Source organism: Tasmannia lanceolata, unplaced genomic scaffold, assembly GCF_043159265.1.
Source record: "Tasmannia lanceolata isolate RefF3 unplaced genomic scaffold, GAP_Taslan_0.1 ptg000011l, whole genome shotgun sequence".
Taxonomy (NCBI): domain Eukaryota; kingdom Viridiplantae; phylum Streptophyta; class Magnoliopsida; order Canellales; family Winteraceae; genus Tasmannia; species Tasmannia lanceolata.
Window position 1 is genome coordinate 13,916,826 of NW_027518688.1, and position 24,267 is coordinate 13,941,092.

At 38.2% G+C, this 24,267-nt stretch overlaps 1 protein-coding gene across 1 annotated transcript; it reads left to right on the forward strand.

Annotated features, from left to right (window-relative positions):
• Positions 1-359: 359 nt before the first annotated feature.
• LOC143886454 (Urb2/Npa2 family protein) lies at positions 360-22,078 on the forward strand. Its single transcript, XM_077390427.1, has 11 exons — positions 360-927; positions 1,044-2,622; positions 3,269-4,669; positions 5,053-5,372; positions 7,496-9,357; positions 11,913-12,345; positions 13,746-13,908; positions 20,814-20,917; positions 21,063-21,154; positions 21,338-21,599; positions 21,690-22,078. Exons 1-10 carry the CDS (start codon positions 674-676, stop codon positions 21,412-21,414), a joined length of 6,285 nt encoding a protein of 2,094 aa, XP_077246542.1. The 5' UTR covers positions 360-673; the 3' UTR covers positions 21,415-21,599; positions 21,690-22,078.
• The last annotated feature ends 2,189 nt before the right edge of the window (positions 22,079-24,267 follow it).

A 24,267-nucleotide genomic window follows, 5' to 3' on the forward strand; every position in this document is an offset into this window, starting at 1 on the left:
AAAAACTAGTGTTTGAAACAATCAAATCTACTCAAAATTTGATTAACCTTTTCATAAAATTTAGCCACTTCTCACATCTCAATGGGCCCCTCAAATCTGTCTCCTCCTGCTGCCCTACGTCTCTATCACCACTTGGAGATACCGATTTATCATGTATAAAAAAATTCTTGACGGCCCGACATGCCCCAACCTTTAAGATGTGATGTCAAGATCAACAGTCTTGATTACAATCCACCTCTCACTACAAGGCCGAAAGTTTGATCATTAGGATTGATCTTAATATTGATCCCATGTAACCCTTATGGGATTGGTTCTTTGGCTTAAGGTCGTGGGTATGCTCCCCATTCGCCCAAGTTCAAATCCCCCGAGCTTATCCTATGTGCGCGTGGTTGACATGTGATTGCACCCATCCGTAGGGAATAGTCTCGCCCTAAAATTTGGGGTACCCTATGTCATCGGAAGGGAAAAAAAAATAAAAAATCCCATGTTCTCAAATCGAACCCAAATTAGGTCACATTTTTTTTTCCTACTAACCGAGAGTCATCTAATTACTCTCGGACAACAAGGCCGGATCTCTGACCACTGCCCTCAAAACCCTACATAAAACCTCCTCCTACTTTCTTTTTCTCTAGTCTCTTCACCTCCTATTGAGATAGGAGGGAAGAAGCAGAAAATGGCAGAGGTAGAATCAGAACAAAATCACACAAAGAAGAGAAAACAGAGAAACCCCATGGCGGAGATTCAAACAGAACAAAATCTCAGAAAGAAGAGAAAACAGAGAAACTCCTCAGATAACGAAGAAGAAGAAGAAGAAGAAGAAGAGAAGAAAAAAGCTGTTGAAAAAATACAGACTCTCTCACGAGGAGGTGTCTGGAAAAATCTCGAGCTGATCTTATTCCTCAAAAGCAAAGAGCTTGATCTTCAAAGGTACTTTCTTTTTAACTTTCTCCCCTTTTTATCACACGTTTTTCCCACAAACATGTTTTGTACTTTCTCCTCTTTTTTTCTGTTTTTTTTTTAACCTAGGGCATGTTTTCTTACAGCAAAATCAAACTCGCATTCGAATTCGTCAATTCAGAAATTGTCAAAGAAGATAAAAATCAAGGTTTGGACTATGTGCAGAAACCGCGGTTAGTCTCTTTTCTCAATGATTGGATTCAATCTATATTGATTTCTTCTGATAAGATGAATGTTCTTATTGTGGATGGGATGGAATTGGAATCTTGTTTGGATTTTCGCTGTTGGGTTGTTTTCAATTTCTGCTTAAAAGAGTCATCTCAGTCCTCATTGAGCTTTTCCCCAATTCTGTTAAGATCAGTTTCTCGTGTAGTGAGACATGCATTGTCCGTTTCGAACTTTGCCCAATGCTCCGAATTGTTCGGTACTGTTTCGGATTGTGTTTTCTTGCTTTTCAATTCACATGGGAGATCTTTCAATGCAAATATAGATGCTTGGACTTCGTTGGCAGTGGCGGTGTTCGATTTAGTTCACAAGGTTTTAAGTAATTACCTATCTGATTGCAATGTGGGTGTGCTTTTGCAACTTTCGTGTTTAGTGCTTGAGCCATTTGCCAATTTTTTGAAGGTTCACCCGAATCCGAAAAATGTTTTCCCTGTTATCGTGGACCGACTTCTCGAGCCATTGCTGGGTTTGCTGGTATTGTTGGATGGTAATAACTCTGAAATTGCAGGGAGGTTGTTGAAGTTAGTTGAGGATATTTTGTCGAATGGGTTGTTTCATTCCTCACATATTGATGGGTTTTTATGCATCCGTGGTTCGGAGAAGTATGGTGGTTCACATGATCGAAAGATGGGAGTTAAAGAATCTAAGGGCGCGTTTATCAAAAGCTATCACAAGCATTTGTTTCAGAAATTAGAACAAATTTTGGTGGAGAAGAAAATGCCGGCAGTGTTGGGTGGTGTAGGACACCTTCTTATTTTGTTTGTTAACAGAGTAAGAAAGCAAAAGGGAGCCTCTCTCCCTTCTAATGTTTCCAAGACAATGTACACAACAAGGGTCCATGGAAACAAGTCTGAAACCGCTGAACTTCTTTCTGCAAGTAGGCTGGATAAAGAGACAAGTAAATCAATCTTTGATATTTTTGTGCAGTTTATGGAACCTCTGGTGCTTGATGTTAAGAGGTATTCTGAAACAAAATGCTCTGAAGTGGGAGAGTGCTCCAAAACCATGTTTTCAGATGCTCATTGCACTCTCAAATCTGTCAACAAGTTACTTTCCAGTTTTATGCATGGAAAACTGTATGCGCGGACGGAGGATACATCTGAAGGAGCACATCTAAATTTCTTGAAGGAGGTATATGACACGATAATTTCATTTTCTGCCAAAATTCATCTACTATGGTCATCGGCATTAAAGATGGATGATGGGGTTTGCACAGATATGCTACAATTGATATCTAAGGAGATTATTGTTGCCATTGGTTGTTTCTTAGAAATTGAATACAAGGTTATTGGGAATGACTTGGCAGGCTTATGGCTTACGATGCTTTCTTTCCTGGCTATTGATCTATCTCTAGTCAACACACAACACCATTGCTTATTAGTTCCAGAGATTCGGCAACTTGGATGCCAATTGGTTAGTGTCTACAGGGACCTTCGTCAGGTTAGTATTGTGTTCTTCTGTTTGAATTGATGAAATCAATTCACTACATTATTTTTCCAAAATTAAAATTATCCATACGGACATATTAGTGTTTGATTGTGCTATATAGAAATTATTTTCTTCATTCGGTTCTCTCCTGCCAATTAGTCATTTCACTATTAGAATAATGAGTGCTTAATAATTATAAAAGTATGTTCTATTGAAAATAATTAAATTATTTGGCATCCTTTCAGAAATTGTTTGATTTTCGGATGCCTTGGAGTTGACTATTAGAATAATGAGCGCTTTGTTCAGAATCATCAAATGTCTTTAATAATTAGTCTGTTGTTTAGAGTGATAATAGTCAAGCAAATTAGTCCTATGATCCTATCGATCATAACAATGAAGAGAGGCAACTGAATTGCATGCTTGCACTTCTCTGAATACTGTAACCAAGTTGAAAATTGAGCTGTCAGCAGCTTCTGATCAATCAGTTTCCTCAGCTTTGTTTCATTGATGTTCCTTTTGTTTTGACTTTACATGTATTTTTTTCCTTATTTTGTGCCAGTGTGTTCCTTATTAAGGATTTAGTGCAGTCAATTTTATACCAGTGTGCTTGTGTTGGGTTAATTTGCATATTGTTCTTATATTTATGCTACTAATGTAGGTCAGTAACCCCATATTTGCATTATGCAAAGCGGTGAGGTTGTTCAGATTTCAGGCCAATGATGTCGACACACGATGTTTATCCTCTGAAATATGTGTAAAATCAGTGGCAACATTGATATGCTCACAAGAGATCAAGCTCGTCATTTGTACTGCTATCAAATCCATACCAGAAGGGCAAGTGAGCGGATGCATTCGGGAATTAAAAATGGATGTTGAAGAATGTTTGCAATGGATGAAAGCTTGTCCAGTGGGGCCTGTTGGAAGAGAAATGGGAGCAACAAGTGTAGAGGAATACAGTATCCTGGATTTAAGTTTGCAAGCTGACCTTCTAGGAAAGGTTTTGTCTGAAGTATATGCGTTTATACTAGATTCTTCTCCTGTCACAACAGGAAATAGTATCCTTGTTGGAAACTCTATAAAGGAACTGATGGCTGCACTGGGTTCGAGCTTTAGTAGTCTGGTGAAAAGCCAATCCGGCAGTGTCGACGAGTTCCTTTTGTCTGTTATTGGCAATAGACTTTTCAATCACAATGTACCTGAGGGAAAAATGGATTTGCTGTTTTCGAAACCTAGCACTTCTTGTGTTCTTGTGTTTTTCTTTCGTATTTACATATCCTGCCGAAGCTTATACCGACAGTCAATTAGCCTCATGCCGCCTGATTCTTCAAAAAAGGCGTCAATAGCAATGGGAGATTTATTTACAGCGTACTCCGGAAAGGATTGTGCAGAGAGGACTGACTGGATAGATGGAGGCTATTTTTCGTGGATTATTAAGCCTTCCATTTCACTTCTGGCCATTATACAATCTGTTTCAGATTGTTTTCTTCAGGACAGTATTGTAGGCTATGCGCCGTTGGTCTATATATTGCACTTGATGGCCTTCCAGAGGCTTGTTGATTTGAACAGGCAGATAAAAGCTTTTGAGTTCTTGCAGGAGAAGGACGCACGCCTTGTCCAAATAAGGTTGGTGGATGATGGTGGGTTATCTCAGAAGGAAAGCAAAAAATGGAAAAAGCTTATTTTAGCTTCCCGGCAAGAAGCCGCAGACCTGACTGGTTTCATGACAGGGTACCTACGGTTATTGCTTAAAATGGGGCGGTCTACATCTATCAAGGGGGATGATGCATGGGATTTGGGTATTTCCTCTCTGAGTGATACATCACTGCCTATTGCAATTTGGTGGCTCCTTTGCAAAAACACTGATATTTGGTGTGCTCATGCAACTAAAAGGGATTTGAGGAGGTTCTTATCTCTTCTCTTTCATCATTCCTTGCCCCGTATACGGGGATTCTGGAATCTTGAAGTGCTTAATGTTGAAGAGGCTGGCTGCCCAAGTTATGTCACTCTTCATCACATATCGTTGGAACTTCTCAGTGACACTTTTCTTTATGAGCAAACAGTAAGATGATGTCGTCAGCTTCACATAATGCTCTCTCTCTCTCTCTCTCTCTCTGATTGTCTGACTGTTTCTTTCTTTTCTCTGCTTCTCTTGCCTACATTGTTTAAAAATTCGGTTTCGATTTAGGACATAGCCGAAATACTGAAATTTCTGCCGAAATTTTGGAAAAAAGTAAATTTCAGAAAAAAATTACATTTTCCCGAAATTTCTGAAATTTTGGCCGACATTTTGGATTTATGTACTTTCGGTGTCGGTCCCAACCGAAATCCGAATTTTGGCTGAAATTTTAAACCATGCTTGCCTATTTTAGTACCGCTGTATGAGGCTAATTGTTGCCTAGGTATTACTGTATCACAGAGTGTTTATTCCATCTTCTCTCCTAGTTTCTTTGCAGGCATTTAACATCAAGGTTTTGCGGCGTTCTGGAGAAAACATTATTACCACTATTTCGCGATTCTTTTTCAAGTGATGCTGATTTTAAGTCCTTGCCTGATTGGTCAGAGGTTTCGAACATCCTCGACAAAGATCCTGTTGTTGGTATGAATGATAAACATGATCCACATGATGAAAGGAAATTTCCTTCCATTTGCACAGAGCTCATATCTTGCCAAAGTCTTCTTAATCTCTTATGTTGGATCCCAAAAGGATGTGCACATGCTAGACCTTTCTCAGTTTATGCTACTTATATTCTCAATATTGAAAGGTGTGGTGGACTCTTCTCTATACCATTTTATTGGTTCAAACATTTTATGGTGTTATGCATTATGTTTGATAGTATTTATCTAATCTGGACCATAGTGGCTACAATGAGCATTTATGCCCGGTCTTTGATTCCTTAATGGCATCAATTTATTTTGAAAAAAGGTACAAGAATTTTTAATGGTGACACTAATGTTGTAGAACATGTCTATGAAACAACTAATCTTCACCCAAAGGAAAAGGTTGATATCCAATATATTTGTAGAACTATATGCATCCAAGCATTGAATGTAACATCGTTGGAATTGGCATGCAAACAACTGCTATGACCATTTATGAACCTAAGGCTACTGCAAGTAACAAATAGCATTGTAAGAATTGGATTGAGAGAGAAATATTCAATGCTCGATTTAATGTGGATAACAATAATGTCATCAAAAAATGGCCTTACGATTTCGTGGGTGAGGATCTTACCGTCTTTCAGATTTGTCTTGGCTTATGATCTTTGGGAAGGATGGAGAGTTATTTGTGGCTCGGAGACCAATAGGATCAAAATATCCCAAGAGTGGTCCTCTCCGCGGCTAGATTTTGTGAAATTTAACTCTGATGGTTCTAGCTTTGGTAACCCGGGCCCGGCATGCATTGGCGGTGTTTTGAGAAATTCCCATGGAGAGGTGTTGTGATCCTTTGCCGGCCCCATCGGTATTGCCGATGTAACAGAAGCAGAAGTGAAAGTGGCCCATCAAGGATTGAAGCTGCTAGCCAGAGACCGGGTGGCAAGGTTTTAAATGTCGGTTTCGGCCACAACGGAAACCTAAATATTTCGGTTTCGGTGAAAATTTAGGCCGAAATCATGTAAAAAATTTCCACCGAAAAGTACAAAATTTCGGCCATTTCGATAATTTCGGTGGAAATCTTTTACATTTCGGTAGAAATTTTGTAAATAAGGCCATGCCGGGTGGTTAATGTGATTGTAGAAGGAGATTCCATGAACGCCATTAAATGGCTTAATAAAGCCCAAAAACCTCCTTGGCGGTTTGATTCCCTTTTTGATGAGATGTTTGATTGGATGGCTCGCTTCTCGCGGTCTTTCTCTCATGTTTTGTGCTCTGCTAATCATGTGGCCAATCGTCTTGCGAGAGACGGGGTCTCTAAGGACGCTCTTGCTCTTTTCGACTCCCTCCCTCCTTAATTCCTGTATATTTGCTTTGTTTTTTGCCTTGGCTTTGGCTCCTCTTTGTACCTTTGACCATCTCGGTCCTTCATCAATATAATGGTTATCATTTAAAAAAAAAATGTCATAAAAAAATGTGGATAACAATAATCTTCATGTGCTATGTTCTACCTTCACCCTAAACTTGGAGGATCTTTTTGGAAAGATAAATTCAATAAGAAAGGCTCGAGGGCTAGAAAAAAGGTACAGCTGGGGACGAGATAGCCCTAGCAAAGCAAAACACATAAAACAATGCTAGGGACAAGATGGCCCTAGCAAAGCAGAACACATAAAACAAATGATACAGGAAGGATATCAGAGATGATGACGTAGTCCCGATCAGTGATAGCTTTTGCCAGAAATATTTTCCTTTACTTGATAGACATGCGAAGTTTGAACCTTTGAAACTTGGCCATGGCCCATGACCACAAGGGAGAAGGCTCAATTCCCATTTAAGAGAAACATACATTAGGGAAAGATGCACGTACAGTCTTGGTTGCATACAAATGTTGGCGAAAGCAAGTTTAAAAGGTGATACAATGATAAAATGATTGCTGTCTAAGCCATTCAAAAAAATAAATAAAAAATGATTGCTCTGTAACTATTTCACTGCATGTTATACTGTGCTATTTTTTGGGGACCTAATGGAAAAAAATTACTGTTATGTAGATTGTTGAAATAATCTTCCGTACTATCCTTATCTCCCTCAATGCTTCTTGTGCATAATGTATAAGCATGAAGACCTGCATTTTAGTGTCAGACTATTCCATTTTAGTTAGATGTGGACCAATCTTAAGCCTGCTTTCAATTCCATTTTAAAAGGGTCTCAGAAGTGCATAGTTTTTGAAACTGATGCATTTTTTTCTCTTTCTAAGATTTTTATTTGCTAATAGTTAAGTTTTCTGTTTTCTCAGGCATTTGGTTCCAAGTTTGTTAAACTGTCGCGGTGAATTATTTTTGCACGATCATTATGAGATATTAAAATTATTTGTTTGTTGCCGGAGGGCCTTGAGATATCTAGTAATGGCATCTGATGAGGTGAAGCTCAATCTTAGACAATCCCTACTTATTTCTACTCTGTCTGAGGATTCGTTTTCTATTTTGTGGCTTCTGAAGTCAGTCTCAGCTGTGGTTGGACTGTCACATGGATTTTCTGAAGAGGAGACTTCTAGGCAGGTGAAAGATATGTTCTTCTCTTTGATGGATCATACAGCATGTATATTTTTGTCACTGAGTGAAGGCCAATTGAAGGTAGCAGTGGAAACCCTAATATCTGAGCAGAACCCTAGCGCAGAACTACACAATTCCGGTGAACGGGATAATCAAATGGATGCCGATTTACACATTGATTCTTCTGAGCACTTTAATGTCTGGAAATGTGTGGAACATATGGCAGAGATATTACAGGAACAATCAAAAAGTTTACTGGTTACTTTGAAGGGTACTGTTTGTCATTCAAAATCTGATGTGGGGTCCCATTTTGGCAACTGGAATAGCTTATCTTCTTTGATTTCCTGTCTTCAAGGTTTTCTATGGGGCATAGCATCTACCTTGAATGACATAGACAAGAATCACTTATTGGAAAAAGAAAAATCATCAAGATGGAAGCTTGGTCATGCTTCTAAATTAAATCTCTGTATAAATGCATTTGAGGATTTTGTAAATTATTGCTTAAACATGTTATTAGTAGATGATAATCCATATGCTGGGAGTTTATGTCCTGCCCAAAACCCTTCCATGTCAGATTGCATGAAGGAAGAGTTTAGCTTGGAGGTGGCTCTGAGGACTGCATTCAAATTTTCAGGATGTGAGAATGATATTTCTCGTGGAAAGCCACAGGCGATAGACTTGCCATATGGAATTTATGACTTCTCAGCATCTGATCCAGATAAAGAGAATAAAAATTCCAGGAATTCAGGAACTAATTTTTCTAAAACTTCGAGATTCATGGAGCAAAAGTTTCAATCATTGCTTGCAAACTGTTCTGCAAATTCTACGACCGAGGTTCATGGGGTTTATGTATTTGAGATTCGACATTTGAATAGGTCTTTTTTGCGAAACTTGTTGAAAGGTGAAAGTCCCGAACTAGCTTTTTTACTTGGACAACTCTTTATTGCATCGGCAGCTATTCTGCAGCTAAAGAATCTATTATTCTCTCTGAGGGTTTTGAAACCATGGATTGAAAGTAGTCAATCCAAAACAACTTCAACAATTACTCTTATTGGAACTTCACATTTTGTGCTGTCGGAATTCTCAGAAATGCTTGGTTCTCCACATCCATTTTCTTTTGTTCTTTTAGATGGCATTATAAAATATCTGGAAGTTTTAGGACGATACTTTCCGTCAACTGATCCCGTGTTGTCAAGAAATTTGTATGCCTTGCTAATCGGTATGCATCTAAGGGCCATCGGTAAATGTATTTCATTACAAGGCAAAGCCGCAACTTTAGCATCTCATGAGACAGAGTCAAGTACCAAAACACTTCAAGCTCAAGAAGGATCATCTGGGAATAATGCATCCCCTGCGGGTCCCGAGCAGTACAACTTGAATGAATTTAAATCTAGGCTTAGAATGTCCTTCAAAATGTTCATAAGGAAGCCAGTGGAGTTACATCTTTTGTCGGCAGTACAGGCGTTGGAAAGAGCACTAGTCGGGGTCCAGGAAGGAAGCAAAATGATCTACGAACTAAATACTGGCAGTATAAATGGTGGAAAGGTTTCTACTATTGTTGCGGCGGGTATTGACTGCTTGGATTTGGTTCTTGAATTTGTTGAAGGTACTTTAGATTACTACAAATTCTCTTAACTATCTGATTCAGGGCAACAGTGGTATTGCTTTCTTTATTACTAATGATATTCTCTTAATTATCTCTTTTTTATTGCTTCAATAATTGCCATTTTTTATCCAAGTATAAAAGATTTGCTTTACAGGAGCTGCTCCATTTGATAAATAATAAGATCTGTCCTATACATTTGCCAGTATATGCTTTCCCTATTTCTGAAGACTTCTTTTTCCTGAATTTTTCCTTTTTCTATTCATCTTCCTTATATGATACTTTTTCTTCAGAAATACAATTTTTAATTATCCCATCTTTGCTGTTATGTTATCTGCAATGTATGTTTGATTATTCGCCTGTATGTTTAATTATTTGCGAGCCTTGGCGCAACGGTAAGGTTGCTCCATTGTGACTTGGTGGTCGCGGTTTCGAGTCATGGAAACAGCCTCTCTGCAAAGCAGGGGTAAGGCTGCGTACATCTAGCCCTCCCCAGACCCTGCAATGTCGGGAGCCTCGTGCACTGGGCCGCCCTTTATGTTTGATTATTTGCTCGCAACTATGTGCCCTTTGCTCATGTTTTTTTGTATTAATGTACATAATTTTGTGGATTTTAAGTTTTTAACATTCATTGCCTGTAGCTGTTATTTTTTGCAAGCTGCTAAAGTGCATCACTTTCTGCAATTAAATTTCACCCTTCATGAATTGAAGGATGCCACAAAAAATATGGTGTTCTCCAATCAGGATCAAAATACATATTTCTAAGAAGTAAGAGAGAGGGTCGAGTACTTTGGTCATGTCCGGCGTGCCTTATTTTCCGTTGGCCAGAAGTAGGGAATGCCATAGGGCTAATGAACTAAGTGCAATGAAGGATTAATCTATGCGAGAAATATAAAGGCACCACTCTGCCCGGCCGATTGGAATAAACTCCTCTGATTGGTTAAGAACTAGTCAATCGGCTTGGTGAGCATTCCATCGACTAACCAGCATCACATTCTTGCTAGATTGAGGTTGTACTTGGTCTAACCGTTTGGGATTCACGCTCCGATGTCTATTTGACGGATCAAATGCTTGCACGGAGTATGTGAAGGAAAAAAACTGAAATGTTTGTTGTACATGCCCCTAGAGCTCACCCTCTGATGTCTATCCGACGGGTCAAACCCTCACACGGAGTATGTGAAGGAAAAGAAGTGAAATGTTTGTCAAACATGCACCTAGAACTCAGCATTAAAATTTTTTCAGTCCGAACAACTAGTATTCTCTTAGACTGTTGCCAAGGGTGTTCGTCACTTTTTGGTCGAAGTCCTATTTCATTACAGTTCTGCTAAACTCTCGGGGTGTTTTATGATTTTTCAACCTTTTAACTTTGTTAAAGTATAAAAGATTAATTAACACCTTCTCCAACAGCTTAAGCTTTTGGTGTAACTGGTTGTTTCACATGGTATCACAGCCAAAGGTTCTGAGTTCAAACCTCCAAAATTCACATGCAAGGGCCAAATCCAAAAGAGGGACCACACGTGAGGGGGAGTGTTAAAGTATAAAAGATTAAATAATGCCTTCTCCATCAGCTTAAGCTTTTGGAGCAACTGGTTGTTTCACAAACTTCTTGACTTGTTTTCTGTGCTTAGAGTGGTCTCCTTTAATTTAGTTTTGATTGGGAATTAAACGGGTGGTCTAAATCAAATTCCTAGGTGGAAGAATGGGTGGATTCACGAAGCCGTTTGAAGAGATTCTTCTTGGATATAAATGGATGTTGCATGCATGCCATTTCTATTCCCAGACAACTACCCTTCTCTCTTCTTGACTTTTGTCATTATTAAACATGTCCTCCAATATCCCATCATCTCTACTAGGGTTGATATTTTCACCACATATGGATCAAGGACTGAAAAAGGTGGTGGAAATATCAACTCCACATATGGATCGTATTGAAGGTATTTAAGTATGCAAACGTGAAATTTCTGAAAATCAATGATAAAGAAATTTGGGCAATAAGAAAAAACAAAAAAATAATATGATTTTTTTTTAGTAACTAATCATTTGATGATCGACCCTCGATCTTTTCCTTCGCTCATTCTGATGAAGATCAGTATTTGCACTAAGAATCCCCAGTAAAAACTCATCACGCCTAAATATTTTGGTTACATGAAGAGTTCTTTTTTGTTTTCTTTTTTCCTGACATGGAGATTATATATGCTCTTAAGGACAAATGATGCGGCCTTGTATTGTATCATATGGAAATGTCTAGCATTAATAGTCCTGGAAGAAGAGTGGAGGTATACCGTTTGGAGTACTTTTCTTGTATAAGTTGCATTTGGGAGAACCTAACGAGTTCTTTTTTTTTTCAAAATTGTGTGCAAGGATTTTTTTATTGTGAACCAAAGAGGCAGGGCTGATGATTTTAAGTGCCACATTTCATGACATGCTATTCAACCAAAGACCCATAATTATGTTGCATCACGACCATTAAATTCTTGCTTAGTATTTTTTTGAATGGCATAAATTCTTGCTTAATAATTTTGGAAATAAAGCGTTCTAACTCTAGACATGTTTTCCAGGGCACAAGCGTTCGAATGTTGTTAAAAGACATGTCCAAAGCTTTATTAATGCTTTATTCAACATTGTTCTGCACCTCCAGAGTCCTTTTATTTTCTGTCAAGAGATGCCAAACTATAAAAATGAAAACGACCCTGATCCAGGATCAGTCATTCTTATGTGTGTTGAGGTATTGACAAAAATTGCCGCAAGACATTCTCTATTTCAAATGGATTCTTCCCATGTGGCTCAGGGCTTGCAAATGGCTACAACACTTTTTAAACATTTTTGTCACCTAAGAGCTTCCCCAAATACTCCGACTTTAATGTTCTCAGCTAACCAAAAAGTGAGATATCCGACGGATGGGAATCCTCATATTTTAGATCGTCAGTTCTCTGTAGACTTGTATGCCGCATGCTGCAGGCTATTGTGCGCCATTCTTAGGCATCGGAAAAGGTATGCATTCTATTCCTTTTCTCTTTCTATGAACATACTTTTGACACGAAACTTTGGACATTTTTGGTCATGGTCATGGGCAAGGTTTTAAATTTCGGCCACTTTCTTTTAATTTTTTTTAAAAAAAATTGCATTTTCCCGAAATTTCTGAAATTTCGGTTTCGGTCTTGACCGAAATCCGAAATTCAAAACCTTGGTCATGGGCCTGAAATTTAAAACTGATTTCGGTCAAAATTTAAAACCTTGGTCATGGGCAGTTTAGGAGAAAATTGTTTTATTGTTCTGCATAGTAAGGGCAGTTCATCTGTTGAAAAGTGCCATGATTGAATTGGTGATGGGTACATGTAGAATGTGCAATTATCAAAATAAGGAAGAACTCAAAATTTTCCTCTGCTATTTGATTTGTAAAAGGTTTCTACTACATGCAGGCCAGCTGTCTTAGAAATTTACGTATGACAAACTACAGAACTGAAGAAGATAAAACTTGAGCTATTTATTCCATCAGAGGCGCCTCACATCAATATAAACTTGTCATAAATTTCTATATATACAATGGTTAAAAATCCATCCAACAAGCATGCACTCAATTGGTGTATGGAGTTGCCATTTTCATGAACCTTAATTAATTATTCTTAACAACATATCTATCATTATTCTAAACCATACTAAAGGCATCTATGCCCAACTTGAAGGGGAGTGTTAGACATATGGTGTGTTAGTTTTTGTATTCGAAGTGACAAATTGTGATTTTGTGAAACTATCATTTTTAATAATAATTTTTGGTGAGGGGGTATGATCAAGAACTCCCTTCTCCCATCTTGCGAACTTCTTTTCTTCTTATTTATTCATTCCCTTTCCCATTTTAAATCATTAAAGCTAGGCTAACCATTTAATTAAAAGCATTTGAATACTTGTCTTCTTCGTTTCCTTTCATAATCTTAATAGCAATTGATTTTATAGAGTTACGTAGATAAATATTGAGGGGCAAATTTTGTTCTTATGTTCTACATCTTAGATGTATCACCTGGATATCACATATTCTATTTCATGCAGTTATTCCATTTTGAGGGTTTAACGTGTATCATATGTTGATCCTCTAAACAGTTAAAGTGGTTACTCATGACTCTTTACTGTGTTATCTTATTGACATTTGATTCTGGTTATTTGATGCCTCTTTTGTAGTTTGTTGACATGGGAGTTAGATTCCATGGTTTTAAATTTCGGCCGAAATACCGAAATTTCGGATTTCAGCCGGGATCGAAATTTAAAACTGAAACCAAAATTTAAAAAATTTGTATTTCTGTTTTGGTTTAAGTTTCCTCAAAGAATGGTTTTGTTACCTTGCTTCAACTTTTCTAAAAATTTGAGCACTAATTACTAATTCCTTTTGTATATTACAGTGAGTCTGAACGATGCGTCGCTCTGCTAGAAGATTCAGTTTGCATTCTCCTTTACTGTTTGGAGATGGTGGGCGGTAATTTAGTCAGCAAAAAAGATTTTCCTGCTTGGGACGTTGAAGAGGGAGTAAAATGTGCTAGCTTTCTCCGGAGGATTTATGAAGAGGTTTGTGATGCTAGAAACATGCAACTTGATGATGTGTCACGCTTCTCTTCTTGTAGATATTTAAATTGGATACACCATGTTTGGTTTTCTTAAATGATAATTTAGGCTTACATTGCGCAGGTAAGTTTAAGAATAGCTTGATGACCCCAAATTTATTTTGGCTGCTTAGTCTTTCCATATCCGTATTTTGTAAGAATGCTATGGATAGTCATTTTCATACATGTGAGCCTCTTTCTGTAGTTTTGTTCTCTGCAATCCTCTCTGCTTCTGTCATTGAGTTTCATCAGTTTTTTCTCGCTGTCAGTATTTTTTTTTTTTGATGACATACGGTATCCCCAATCAAATTTCTAGGGTGAGACTATTCCACACGCATTGGTTAAGCCCGGGGGGGATTTGAACTCGTGTCAATGGGGAGCATACCCATGACTTTAAGCCAAAGAGCCACACCTGTCCGGGTTAATCAGTATTATTCTTGTCAGTGCCTACTAGGTTTTTTTTCCTGAGGTCCACATTAGTTCTTAATGAAATTTCAAACGCTCAGGTGTACAGTCTCTTTTACTTTAAGCTGGTGTCTCCAAAAACTCCATTTGCTGCAATCAAGACTGCTGTTGTATGTTATGGCAGTCTTATTTGTGGTCCCATATGATATGAAGGCTTATGCGATATGACTAATTTCGGATTTCTCACTTATTTATCACGAAGACCTGAAGAAGAAATACTTTCTTCTCCGTTGGTTGAGTCACTATTGCATGATGTTTGTAGTTAAACTTTGTATTTTTTTAGGATATTTGTTATCCTTATGTCTCCATTCTTGGAGGAAATCTGTGACTCCATTAAGAGTCATCAGTTGCTTTTTTGGTGAGTCTTTTTGAGTAGATTGCTTTTGATTATTTCATAGTAGCCGGAAAGTTCTTGGGTGGGTGGGAAACTCGTTTCCCCTAAAATGTGTTTTAGAAACGTTTCTGAAACATGATAAAAAAAATTGAGGAAACGTTTCCGAAACGCATAGGAAACACATGAGAACCATATGGGATACTTATGTGAAAGATGTGTGAAACCTTGAGAAACGTATGGAAAACTCAGAAAATATACGTGAAACATGTGGGAAACACGTGTGAAAATCATTTTGGAAGGAACACAACAAAAAATTGCGGAATATATGTTAAAAAGGAAAACAGTAGCATATATATTGTAATAAAAAATAAAAATAAGAAATATTCAAATAGAAATTTGAAATTAGGGCCCGTTTGGATACCTCCCATTTTGTATTTGGATTTGGAATTGAGTTTTGAATACAAATTGAATAGATCCGGCAGCTCATGTAGAGGGAGACAGAGAGGGAAGGGGATACTTCCTAGTGGAGGGGAGAGGTTGAGGAGCAAAGAGGGTGGAAGGAAACTGCCAGATCTGTGGATTTCCAATTTCTTATTTCCACAGCAAATTTAGAAATCTGATTGTTTTCACTGTCAGCTGCTGATTTAGAAATCCAAGAATCTGATCCGATCCAAATTACAATGCAAAAAGGGCTGCAAATGTGAGAAATCCAAATCAAAATCTTCTTGGCATCCAAACGGGCCCTTAATAAATTTTAAATTTACAAAACCATATATTTTGTATTTTCCTTTATGTTTCATGTGTTTTCATTTGCGTTTTTCTATCATTTCTGAAATGTTTCTAATCCGTTTCCTAAGGCATTTCTCAATGCGTTTCTCATGTGATTTTCTATATTTTCCCGTTTCTCATTTCCCCTCTATTTTTTTCTGTGTTTCTTGTTTCCGTTTCACGTTTGCTTCCCAAATTCATTTCCAACCCCGGTAACTATGGATTATTTCATTTTTTTGTTTCATTTACTGCAAAGTTGAAGTTTATTCATTTTTTTTAACAACATGCTTACATGAATATTGATCTCTCAGACCAAGCTGCACCTTATTCAGAGTTACAAGTTATTTGAAATTAGATCCTATTGTCAATGGTCTAATTACTTAAGTTTTGTGGGACATTTTTGTATTTAGCTTGGTCAACCACCCTCCATTAAGGGCATTAAATTCATATATTAAAACTCCCCCCCATACGAATTGATGTGGGCTAGGAAGGAGAACTAGAAGAAGAGGAAGAAAGAAGAAGAAAAGAAGATTAGGAGGAGAAGAAGAGCATTCAGGGAGAAGAAGAAGAACTCAGGGAGGAAATCTCAATCAATCCATTCTCAAATGATCAAAGTTAATCATAAAAGCTGTAGCATGGCCTATATATAGGCTTTTAACTATCCCTAAAAGAAAGAGACTTGCTTAATTAAGAATTCTTAAAAGAATAAAACACCCTAAAGACTAAAATAACCCTAATAAATCAACTATGCCCCAAAATACCCCTAATAACACTAAAAATAACAAAAAGATCCCTAAGGGGCACAAATAACAATAAAATGATCTCTACGGGGCTCCACGAGGGTGGCCCTGCCGAGAATAAACTCGCAATGGACGTTGATCTCCATCATTTCCCCCCTGCTGAAAAGAACTCTCCTCCGGAGAGTGAAGAGTCTGGTACTGCTCCAAGATATTGAGGTTCAAACGACGAAGCTCTTCCTCTGTAAGCCAAGTAGCGTCGGAATCTGGTCGACAACGCCACTTGACAAGATAGCACTGAAAACCGCCATGGCGTGATGAAACGATCTCATCGGCAAGTATAGCATCAATCTGGTTGGCAAGAAACGGCGGAACTAGTGGAACCACTGGTACGGGGGCTGGAATAAAAGAGCTTGCAGTCCGACCTGTAGAAACATCTGTCGGCATGGTAGGAGGCTCGAAGGTACCTCGTTATGTGATAAGATTTTCGATATTGAATACATGACTAATATTCATATCAGCAGGTAAGTCTATTAAATATGCATTAGAGCCATATTTACGAAGGATACGAAAAGGTCCAATGGCTCGAGCATGTAACTTTTTGAAAGAATGGAGAGGGAAACGCTCAGGGCGAATACGAACCATAACATAATCGCCTTCATTAAATTCAAGTTCCGATGATGTACATCAGCGGCTAGTTTGTAATCAACATTACTTGTAGAAACCTTACGACGGATATCAACATGTAGGTCACGAATGTGCTGGGCAAAAGAATCGGCTGACTGAGAGGGACGGGCATCAGGGGGTAATGGTATAAGATCAACAGACTCACGAGGGTTGATGCCATGAACACCCTCAAAGGGGCTCTTTCCAGTAGTCCGATTAACAGAACTATTGTACGCGAACTCGGCAATAACAAAAGATCTCATGTACCTTGACGGTCTCCTACCAAACATCTCAACAAATCACCCAAACTACGATTAACGACCTCAGTCTGACCATTGGTCTGTGGATGAAATGCTGATGAAAACTTCAATTGGGTTCCGAAGAGTTTCCACACTGTCCTCCAAAAATAGCCAACGAATTTGACATCTCTGTCAAACACAATCGAGATAGGAAGCCCATGAAGTTTGACGACCTCTTTAAAGAACAGCTTAGCAACATGCCCGATGTCAACTGTCTTGCTACACTGAATAAAGTTAGCCATCCGTGAGAAATGATCTACCACAACCAGGATGGAGTCATGTCCTCTAGCTGTCCCAGGCAATCCAAGGACAAAGTCTAAGCTGACATCTTGCCATGGCGAATGACGAATAGGTAAAGGCGGGTATAATCTAGTGTTTTGCTTCTTTGCCTTTTCCAATTGGCAAGTACGACACTGAGAAACAATTTGCACTACGTCTTTGATTAAAGGTGGCCAATAAAATCGATCATCGACTAATGAGATTGTTTTGTCTCTGCCAAAGTGTCCAACTAGACCTCCAGCATGGAATTCCCAAACTAAGAAATCTCGAAGTAAAGTTCGGGGAATGTATAGCCTAGATCCTCGAAATAGATAACCGTTCTGTAGTAAGAAATCAACATGGTCTCGACGGTTACCATCATGGACATCTTGAAAGATGATGCCAAAATCAGGACATGTGGCATACTCGTCTTTCAGCCTATCAAATCCTATGACCTTGACGCTCATAGACTGTAAGACCATAACCACACGACTTAAGGCATCAATGACTTTTTTTTCGACTCCGTCCCGATGATTGAGGACAAATGTATCTTCTTGTAGAAATTCTATCCACTTAGCGTGCCTTTGATTTAATTTCTTTTGTGAATGAAGGTATTTCAACGCTTCGTGGTCAGAATACATGACAAACTCCTTAGGTTATAAGTAATACCTCCAATGAAACAACGCTTGTATAACAACGTACAACTCTTTATCATATGTAGAATATCGTTGTTTAGCCTCATTTAGTTTCTCGCTAAAATAGGCTACAAGGTGTCCTTCTTGACTTAAGACACCTCCTATCCCTACTCCTGACGCATCACATGAAACCTCAAAGACTTTAGAAAGTCAGGATGAGCTAGGACAGGAGCGTAAATCATCTTCTGATTGATACTATGGAAAGTGCGAGTAGCTACAGGGGTCCAACAGAACTCTCCTTTCTTCATGCATTCCGTTATGGGAGCCGTAAGGGTACTGAAACCCTTAACAAACCTTCAATAAAATGTGACCAATTCATGAAAACTTCGAACCTCAGAAAGTGTCTTAGGAAGCGTCGGGGGCCACTCATTAATTGCTCTTACCTTTTCAGGGTAAGCAGAAACACCCTTTTCCGAGACAATAAAACCAAGGAATATCACCTATGTTTGCATAAACGAGCACTTCTTGAGATTGACATAAAATTTGGCTTCTCAAAGTATCTCAAGAACTTGCCTAAGGTGATCCAGATGTACTCTTTTTGATCGATTAAGGATCAAAATATCGTCAAAGAATACCACTACAAATTTGCCTAAAACGGACGTAAGATTTGAGTCGTTACCCTCATGAATGTGCTTGGAGCGTTAGATAACTCAAAGGGCATAACTAACCATTCGAACAATCCGTATGGTGTTTTAAAGGCGGTTTTCCATTCGTCACCTGGACGAATTCGTATCTGGTGGTATCCACTCTGTAAGTCGATCTTACTGTACCAACGAGACCCTGCTAACAGATCTAGACGGGGTATTGGAAAGCGGTACTTGATTGTGATCTTATTTATGGTACGACTATCAACGCACATTCTCCATGACCCGTCTTTCTTTGGTGTTAGCAACACGGGTAAAGCACAAGGGCTAAGACTATCTCGGATCACACCCCGCTCTAATAATTCCTCGACTTGTCTGCGCAACTCAGCTTGCTCAAGAGGATTCATGGGGTAGTGTGGAAGGTTGGGCAATTGAGAACTTGGGATCAGGTCAATCGCATACTGAACATCCCTCATGAGCGGTAATTCTGTAGGGAGCTCATCAGGAATCACACCGTTAAATTCCTGTAATAACTGGTTGACCTCAGGTGGTAGGTCAACTGGCTGCTCTGATGATAGCTGAAGAGCTCCTTCATCCACTAATACCAACATATGTCCTGTCTCTTGACTGGCTCCTTCAAATTATTTGCGATTCAGAATATTGAGACCATTTTGTTTGGTTGGCTTTGAAGATGAATTAAGCTTGGAACCCTTAACTTTATCCGTAGGTTGTGCGGCTTTCAATTTAATTGTTTTACCATGACGTTTAAAAACATAGGTATTTTCTCGCCCAAATTTGGTGCAGGCTGGGAAGGAGAACTAGAAGAAGAACTAGAAAGAAGAAGAAGAAAAGAAGATTAGGAGAAGAAGAGAATTCAGGGAGAAGAACTCAGGGAGGAAATCTCAATCAATTAATTCTCAAATCATCAAAGTTAATCATAAAAGCTGTAGCATGGCCTATATATAGGCTTTTAACTATCCCTAAAAGAAAGAAACTTGCTTAATTAAGAATTCTTATAAGGCTAAAACACCCTAAAGACTAAAATAACCCTAATAAATCAGCAATGCCCCAAAATACCCCTAATAACACTAATAATAACAAAAAGATCCCTAAGGGGGGCACAAATAACAATAAAAAGATCTCTACGAGGCTCCTCAAGGGCGGCCCTGCCGAGAATAAACTCGCAAGGGATGTTGATCTCTATCACGAATATTTCTCTTTCCTTTTTTTGAGCACATACAATCGGATCATATAATTGTGGGACTTTTATCCGCATGAACATGCTTTGATAATGGGGCGAAGCCACCTTCATTTACCTTTTTAAACCAGTGTGAGCATTTTGGGCAGTTTTGTTGGCAAAAGTGAATATGGCCATAAAAAAGAATTGGTTTTGAGGAAGTTTTTGTTTTTAAGTATATAGTAATGTGAGTTCGATAAGTTCCTGTTACTGCAGATTTTGTTGTAAATAACTATATACAGTTATATGCAATTGAGTGGTCTTTTTACTGTCCAATCTCCGAACCATTCCATGTTACCATATGTCCTGCCAGTGCTTCCTTCAATCCTTGTTTTAAAGTTTAAAGTTTAGTTGATTTCGGCATTCTTGTCAAGTTGGCTAAATACTGAGCTTTTGGAAATATGTTTTCAAGGAAGCCTTTGAGCCAGTTTTTTCCAGACTCTTTCGGTGCTTAGTTAAATTTAAGGACAGTTCTAAGTTATTCAGAACTTGGCTGAAATTTCGAGCGGTCTTGGCGTATTCTTTCCTCAGTTTTCTTGGTAGCTCAGGCATGCTGAATCCACCAAATCTGGAGTCTGCTTTGAGCTTCTAGATAGGTTATTAATTACTAAGTATGTTAAACTCAGAGGAATAAAGGATTGGCAGGTTACACTTGAGAACACTCGCACCATATTTTCAGTTTCCGGTGGTCATCAAATGTTCGAATACAGTCCACATCAGTTCTATGTTTACCAGATTTATTTGGATTTGAACCACCACTCTATTAAATTGCCTTCTTTTTTTTATTTTTTATTTTATCTTTTTTTATTTTGCGTATCCTTTTTCAGGTAAGACAGCAGAAGGATATCTTTGGGAAGTATGCATTTCACTTCTTATCCACCTACATATTGATTTATTCAGGATATGGCCCTCTTGAAAGGGGCATCAGAAGGTTGGTATTTCTTTCCTGTTGAATTTCATTTTGATTATCATAAGCATGAATCTAATTACCTGGGAAATTTTCACTGGCATTGAAAGCTTTAAAATAAGAATCCTGCTTTTGTGATGTTATTGACGTTCAAATATGTAAATGACAGAGAAATAGATGAGGCGCTGAGACCCGGTTTATATGCCCTAATTGATGGATGCTCACCAGCTGATCTCCAGCAACTGCACACTGTATTGGGAGGTTAGTATTCTTAAAATTCACATGGACAGAGAAAACAACAATATATAATCTGAAATCTTGACCATCTCAGTCTCTTTATTGAATGAAATCTTGACCATTCAAAAAAAAAAAAAAAACAATATATAATCTGGAATAAGATGTTCTGGCTCAAGATCATTTTCTTTTGTTGTGTTTATTTTGCAGAGGGCCCTTGCAGAACCACTCTTGCAACTCTGCAGCATGATTACAAATTGAATTTCCAATATGGAGGGAAAGTCTGAGATGACTTATCTACATTAGCCATCTACCTTTGATTAAGTTGCAAACTAAATTGATGAAACAAGGTTATGTCGTTGCTAATTTACTGGGGTTAGGAAGTCAGACATGGGTTCGATGTGAGGCATCAAGGTTTCTGTTTACTCAAACTAACCTAGAATACTTACAACAGAGGAGGGGAAGACCACCTGTAAGTTTTCATTTTATTAATTTATATGTCATCTTGGCGTTGAATGATTCCAATCTTAAATCTTTCAAATTCATTACATTTTGTATGCAGGCTTGGAAGACCAAACTAATTTATATGTCATCTTGGCGTTGAATGATTCCAATCTTAAATCTTTCAAATTCATTACATTTCGATGTGAGCTGTGCCAACTGTTTTAAAATTGTGGCAGTGGGTCCTGGTGGCAAAGGGGATTGATCTCTTACAAGCATAGAATTATTCATAATTCCCCGCAATTTTGTAGATGTATATAGGTAGATAATATATTTCCTTGTCCGGATTACTCTGATAATGTACCATTAATCCCCTCAATATAAGCTGAGTGTGTTGTCATTGTTGATGTGCCTCTTTTTCTAACATAGTACATGAGTTTGGAAGGATGTAACCACTCTTATAAGTGCAATTTTGTGTACAAGATTATATTACTTGAAAACTTGAAGGGTTTCAATGTCTTGAGAATTCTCTGCATGCTGAGTGATGATATGGCGTGGCCCAAGTAAAAATGTTGAGTATCTTGGTGATCGGAGGGGAGTGAGTTGCAAATGGTAGACTAGAAGATGAAATAGAGTTCATGAGAGAGTCAGACATTAACCAAATGATTCCAGGTAAAATCTGAGTCTACTTTGGGAGAATGTTTGTAGAGTCTCATTCTGAATGTTGCAGTCTGTTTGGAATGGTTATGGCCCTGTTTTTCTTTTTCTTTTTGGAATTTGTGAATTGCTTTTGAGAAGTGATTTCTTACCATCTCCTACTATTCAAACACCATTTGAGTATCTGAAAGAAACTGATTCTTTGACCACAAAGGCCCTGTTTGTTTTGGATTTTGAGAATTGATTTCCGATATATTGGACTCAAAATCAATTCTCAAAATAAAAAATCAATTCTCAAAATACAAAACAACCAGGGCCTTTGGTCGATATCAACACAACAGGGCACTACTCACTCTGTTTTTCACTTTTTTAGTTAGCCTTCCACGGCTGTTACAATACTAAAGATGCTATCAACATCAATCAAAAAAATGTAAAACAAGGTGGCTAGTGCCATTATCAAAATATCAGTCGTGTGAATATCAGTTTCGAATAAGTTATTAGTTGCAATCTTCTAATGGGATGGGACCATGACTGTGTACCCCCCATTATAGTCTACACGGTCAATTGCCTTAATGTCATGGACCCTATGCTCCCTTGTAAAACCCAAAAGTTACATTTTAAAGTTGTTAGTAGAAATGAATTTCTGTATAGTATTATTCCTCTTATAATTATTCAACGGGATACCATCATGCCCGTTCATTCAAAGTCCCACTATACAGATTCTTCTAGATCATCATCTAATCGTACGGCCACGATTAAGTTCTATTTGCAGATTACTTGGACTGAATGTATTGAATCAAATTCCTTTCTTTCCCTCCTATCTTTGTAGGGATTAAGCTACTATCAAGCATCATTTGCCTTAAAAAAAAAGAAAAGCTACTCTTAAAGTTAGAATCTATACTCAAAGCATTTATACCCATTCTCATCTCCTCTCCAACCCCTCATTATAAATATAATACAAACCCACATTAGAATCATCAGCAAAAAAAATCTTAAAAACATGGCCTGGTTGTTTGGTGAAAGGAGAGGTCCCCAATGGAAATATGGATGGAGTGACCAGACCTTCTCTTCCATCTCTCTCCCACCCTTCCCTCTGCTCGCAGTCTTCGCTATACTCGTCCTCTTCATATCGATCTCTCAGTACATAGAATACAAGTCTCAAGTTCACCTGACCACTGTCAACACTCAGCTTCTTCTTCTCTTATCTCCTCTTGTTCTGATCTTTGTCATGTGGTCCATGTCGGTAAGTGGGCGGTTCGTCCGGTTTCCGAGCCCTGAGGCCGACTCGATCCATCGAGCCGGGGGCTCGCCGTGGGGTGTCGGGTTGTTGGTTGTGCTGCTGCTGTTGATGCTTTATTATCAATCTTCGTTCCACTCACAGTGGTTTCGGCCTCTTTGGAGATCACATTAGGGTTCATGTTTATTGTATTAATTGTGGAATTTTTTATATTTAAGAAGGTGTTTTGGGTTAATGACTTGATTATGTATAGATATATGTATAAGGCGGTTTTTTTTTTTTTTTTTTAAATCTCTTGAATGTATCTGTATCATTGCATCAGCTTCCATGGACAAGTAATCTATCCTTATCTTTTTGTTTGTAGCTTTGTTTATGAAGGCCTGCGTGGGTTTTAGGCTTGTAGCAAAGGTGACAGATTTTATTATTGGCTCTATTAGTCTCTTGGCATGTAGTAATTAATTAACATTTTGTTGGTTTTATTTTTATAAGGAAGCTGGGATTGAACCTATGATCTTTATATGAGAGAGAGAGAGAGAGAGAGAGAGAGAGAGAGAGAGAGATGATTTCCCATCTGCTACATATAGGGACATGATATCAGCACAACCTTGTTTTTTCCTTTTTAATTGGTTTGAAAGAGCTTTTTGGGAACTTTAATAATCCTTGACAGCTCTTTAAATAATAAACGACAAGATGGGTTAGTGCAGGTATGAAAACATGGTTGTGGTGATATCTTTTCCGCACTTTAAAAAGTTTAAAATCAAGATCACTGGTACGTATTAGTTTGGTGCCTAGCTCCTTCCAAATC

Coding starts and splice junctions, on each gene's coding strand:
- LOC143886454 (XM_077390427.1), top strand. CDS start 674: ATGGCAGAGGTAGAATCAGAACAAAATCACACAAAGAAGAGAAAACAG. Junction 12,346..13,745: donor ATTCTTAGGCATCGGAAAAG/GTATGCATTCTA, acceptor TGTATATTACAG/TGAGTCTGAACGATGCGTCG. Junction 13,909..20,813: donor TCCGGAGGATTTATGAAGAG/GTTTGTGATGCT, acceptor ATCCTTTTTCAG/GTAAGACAGCAGAAGGATAT.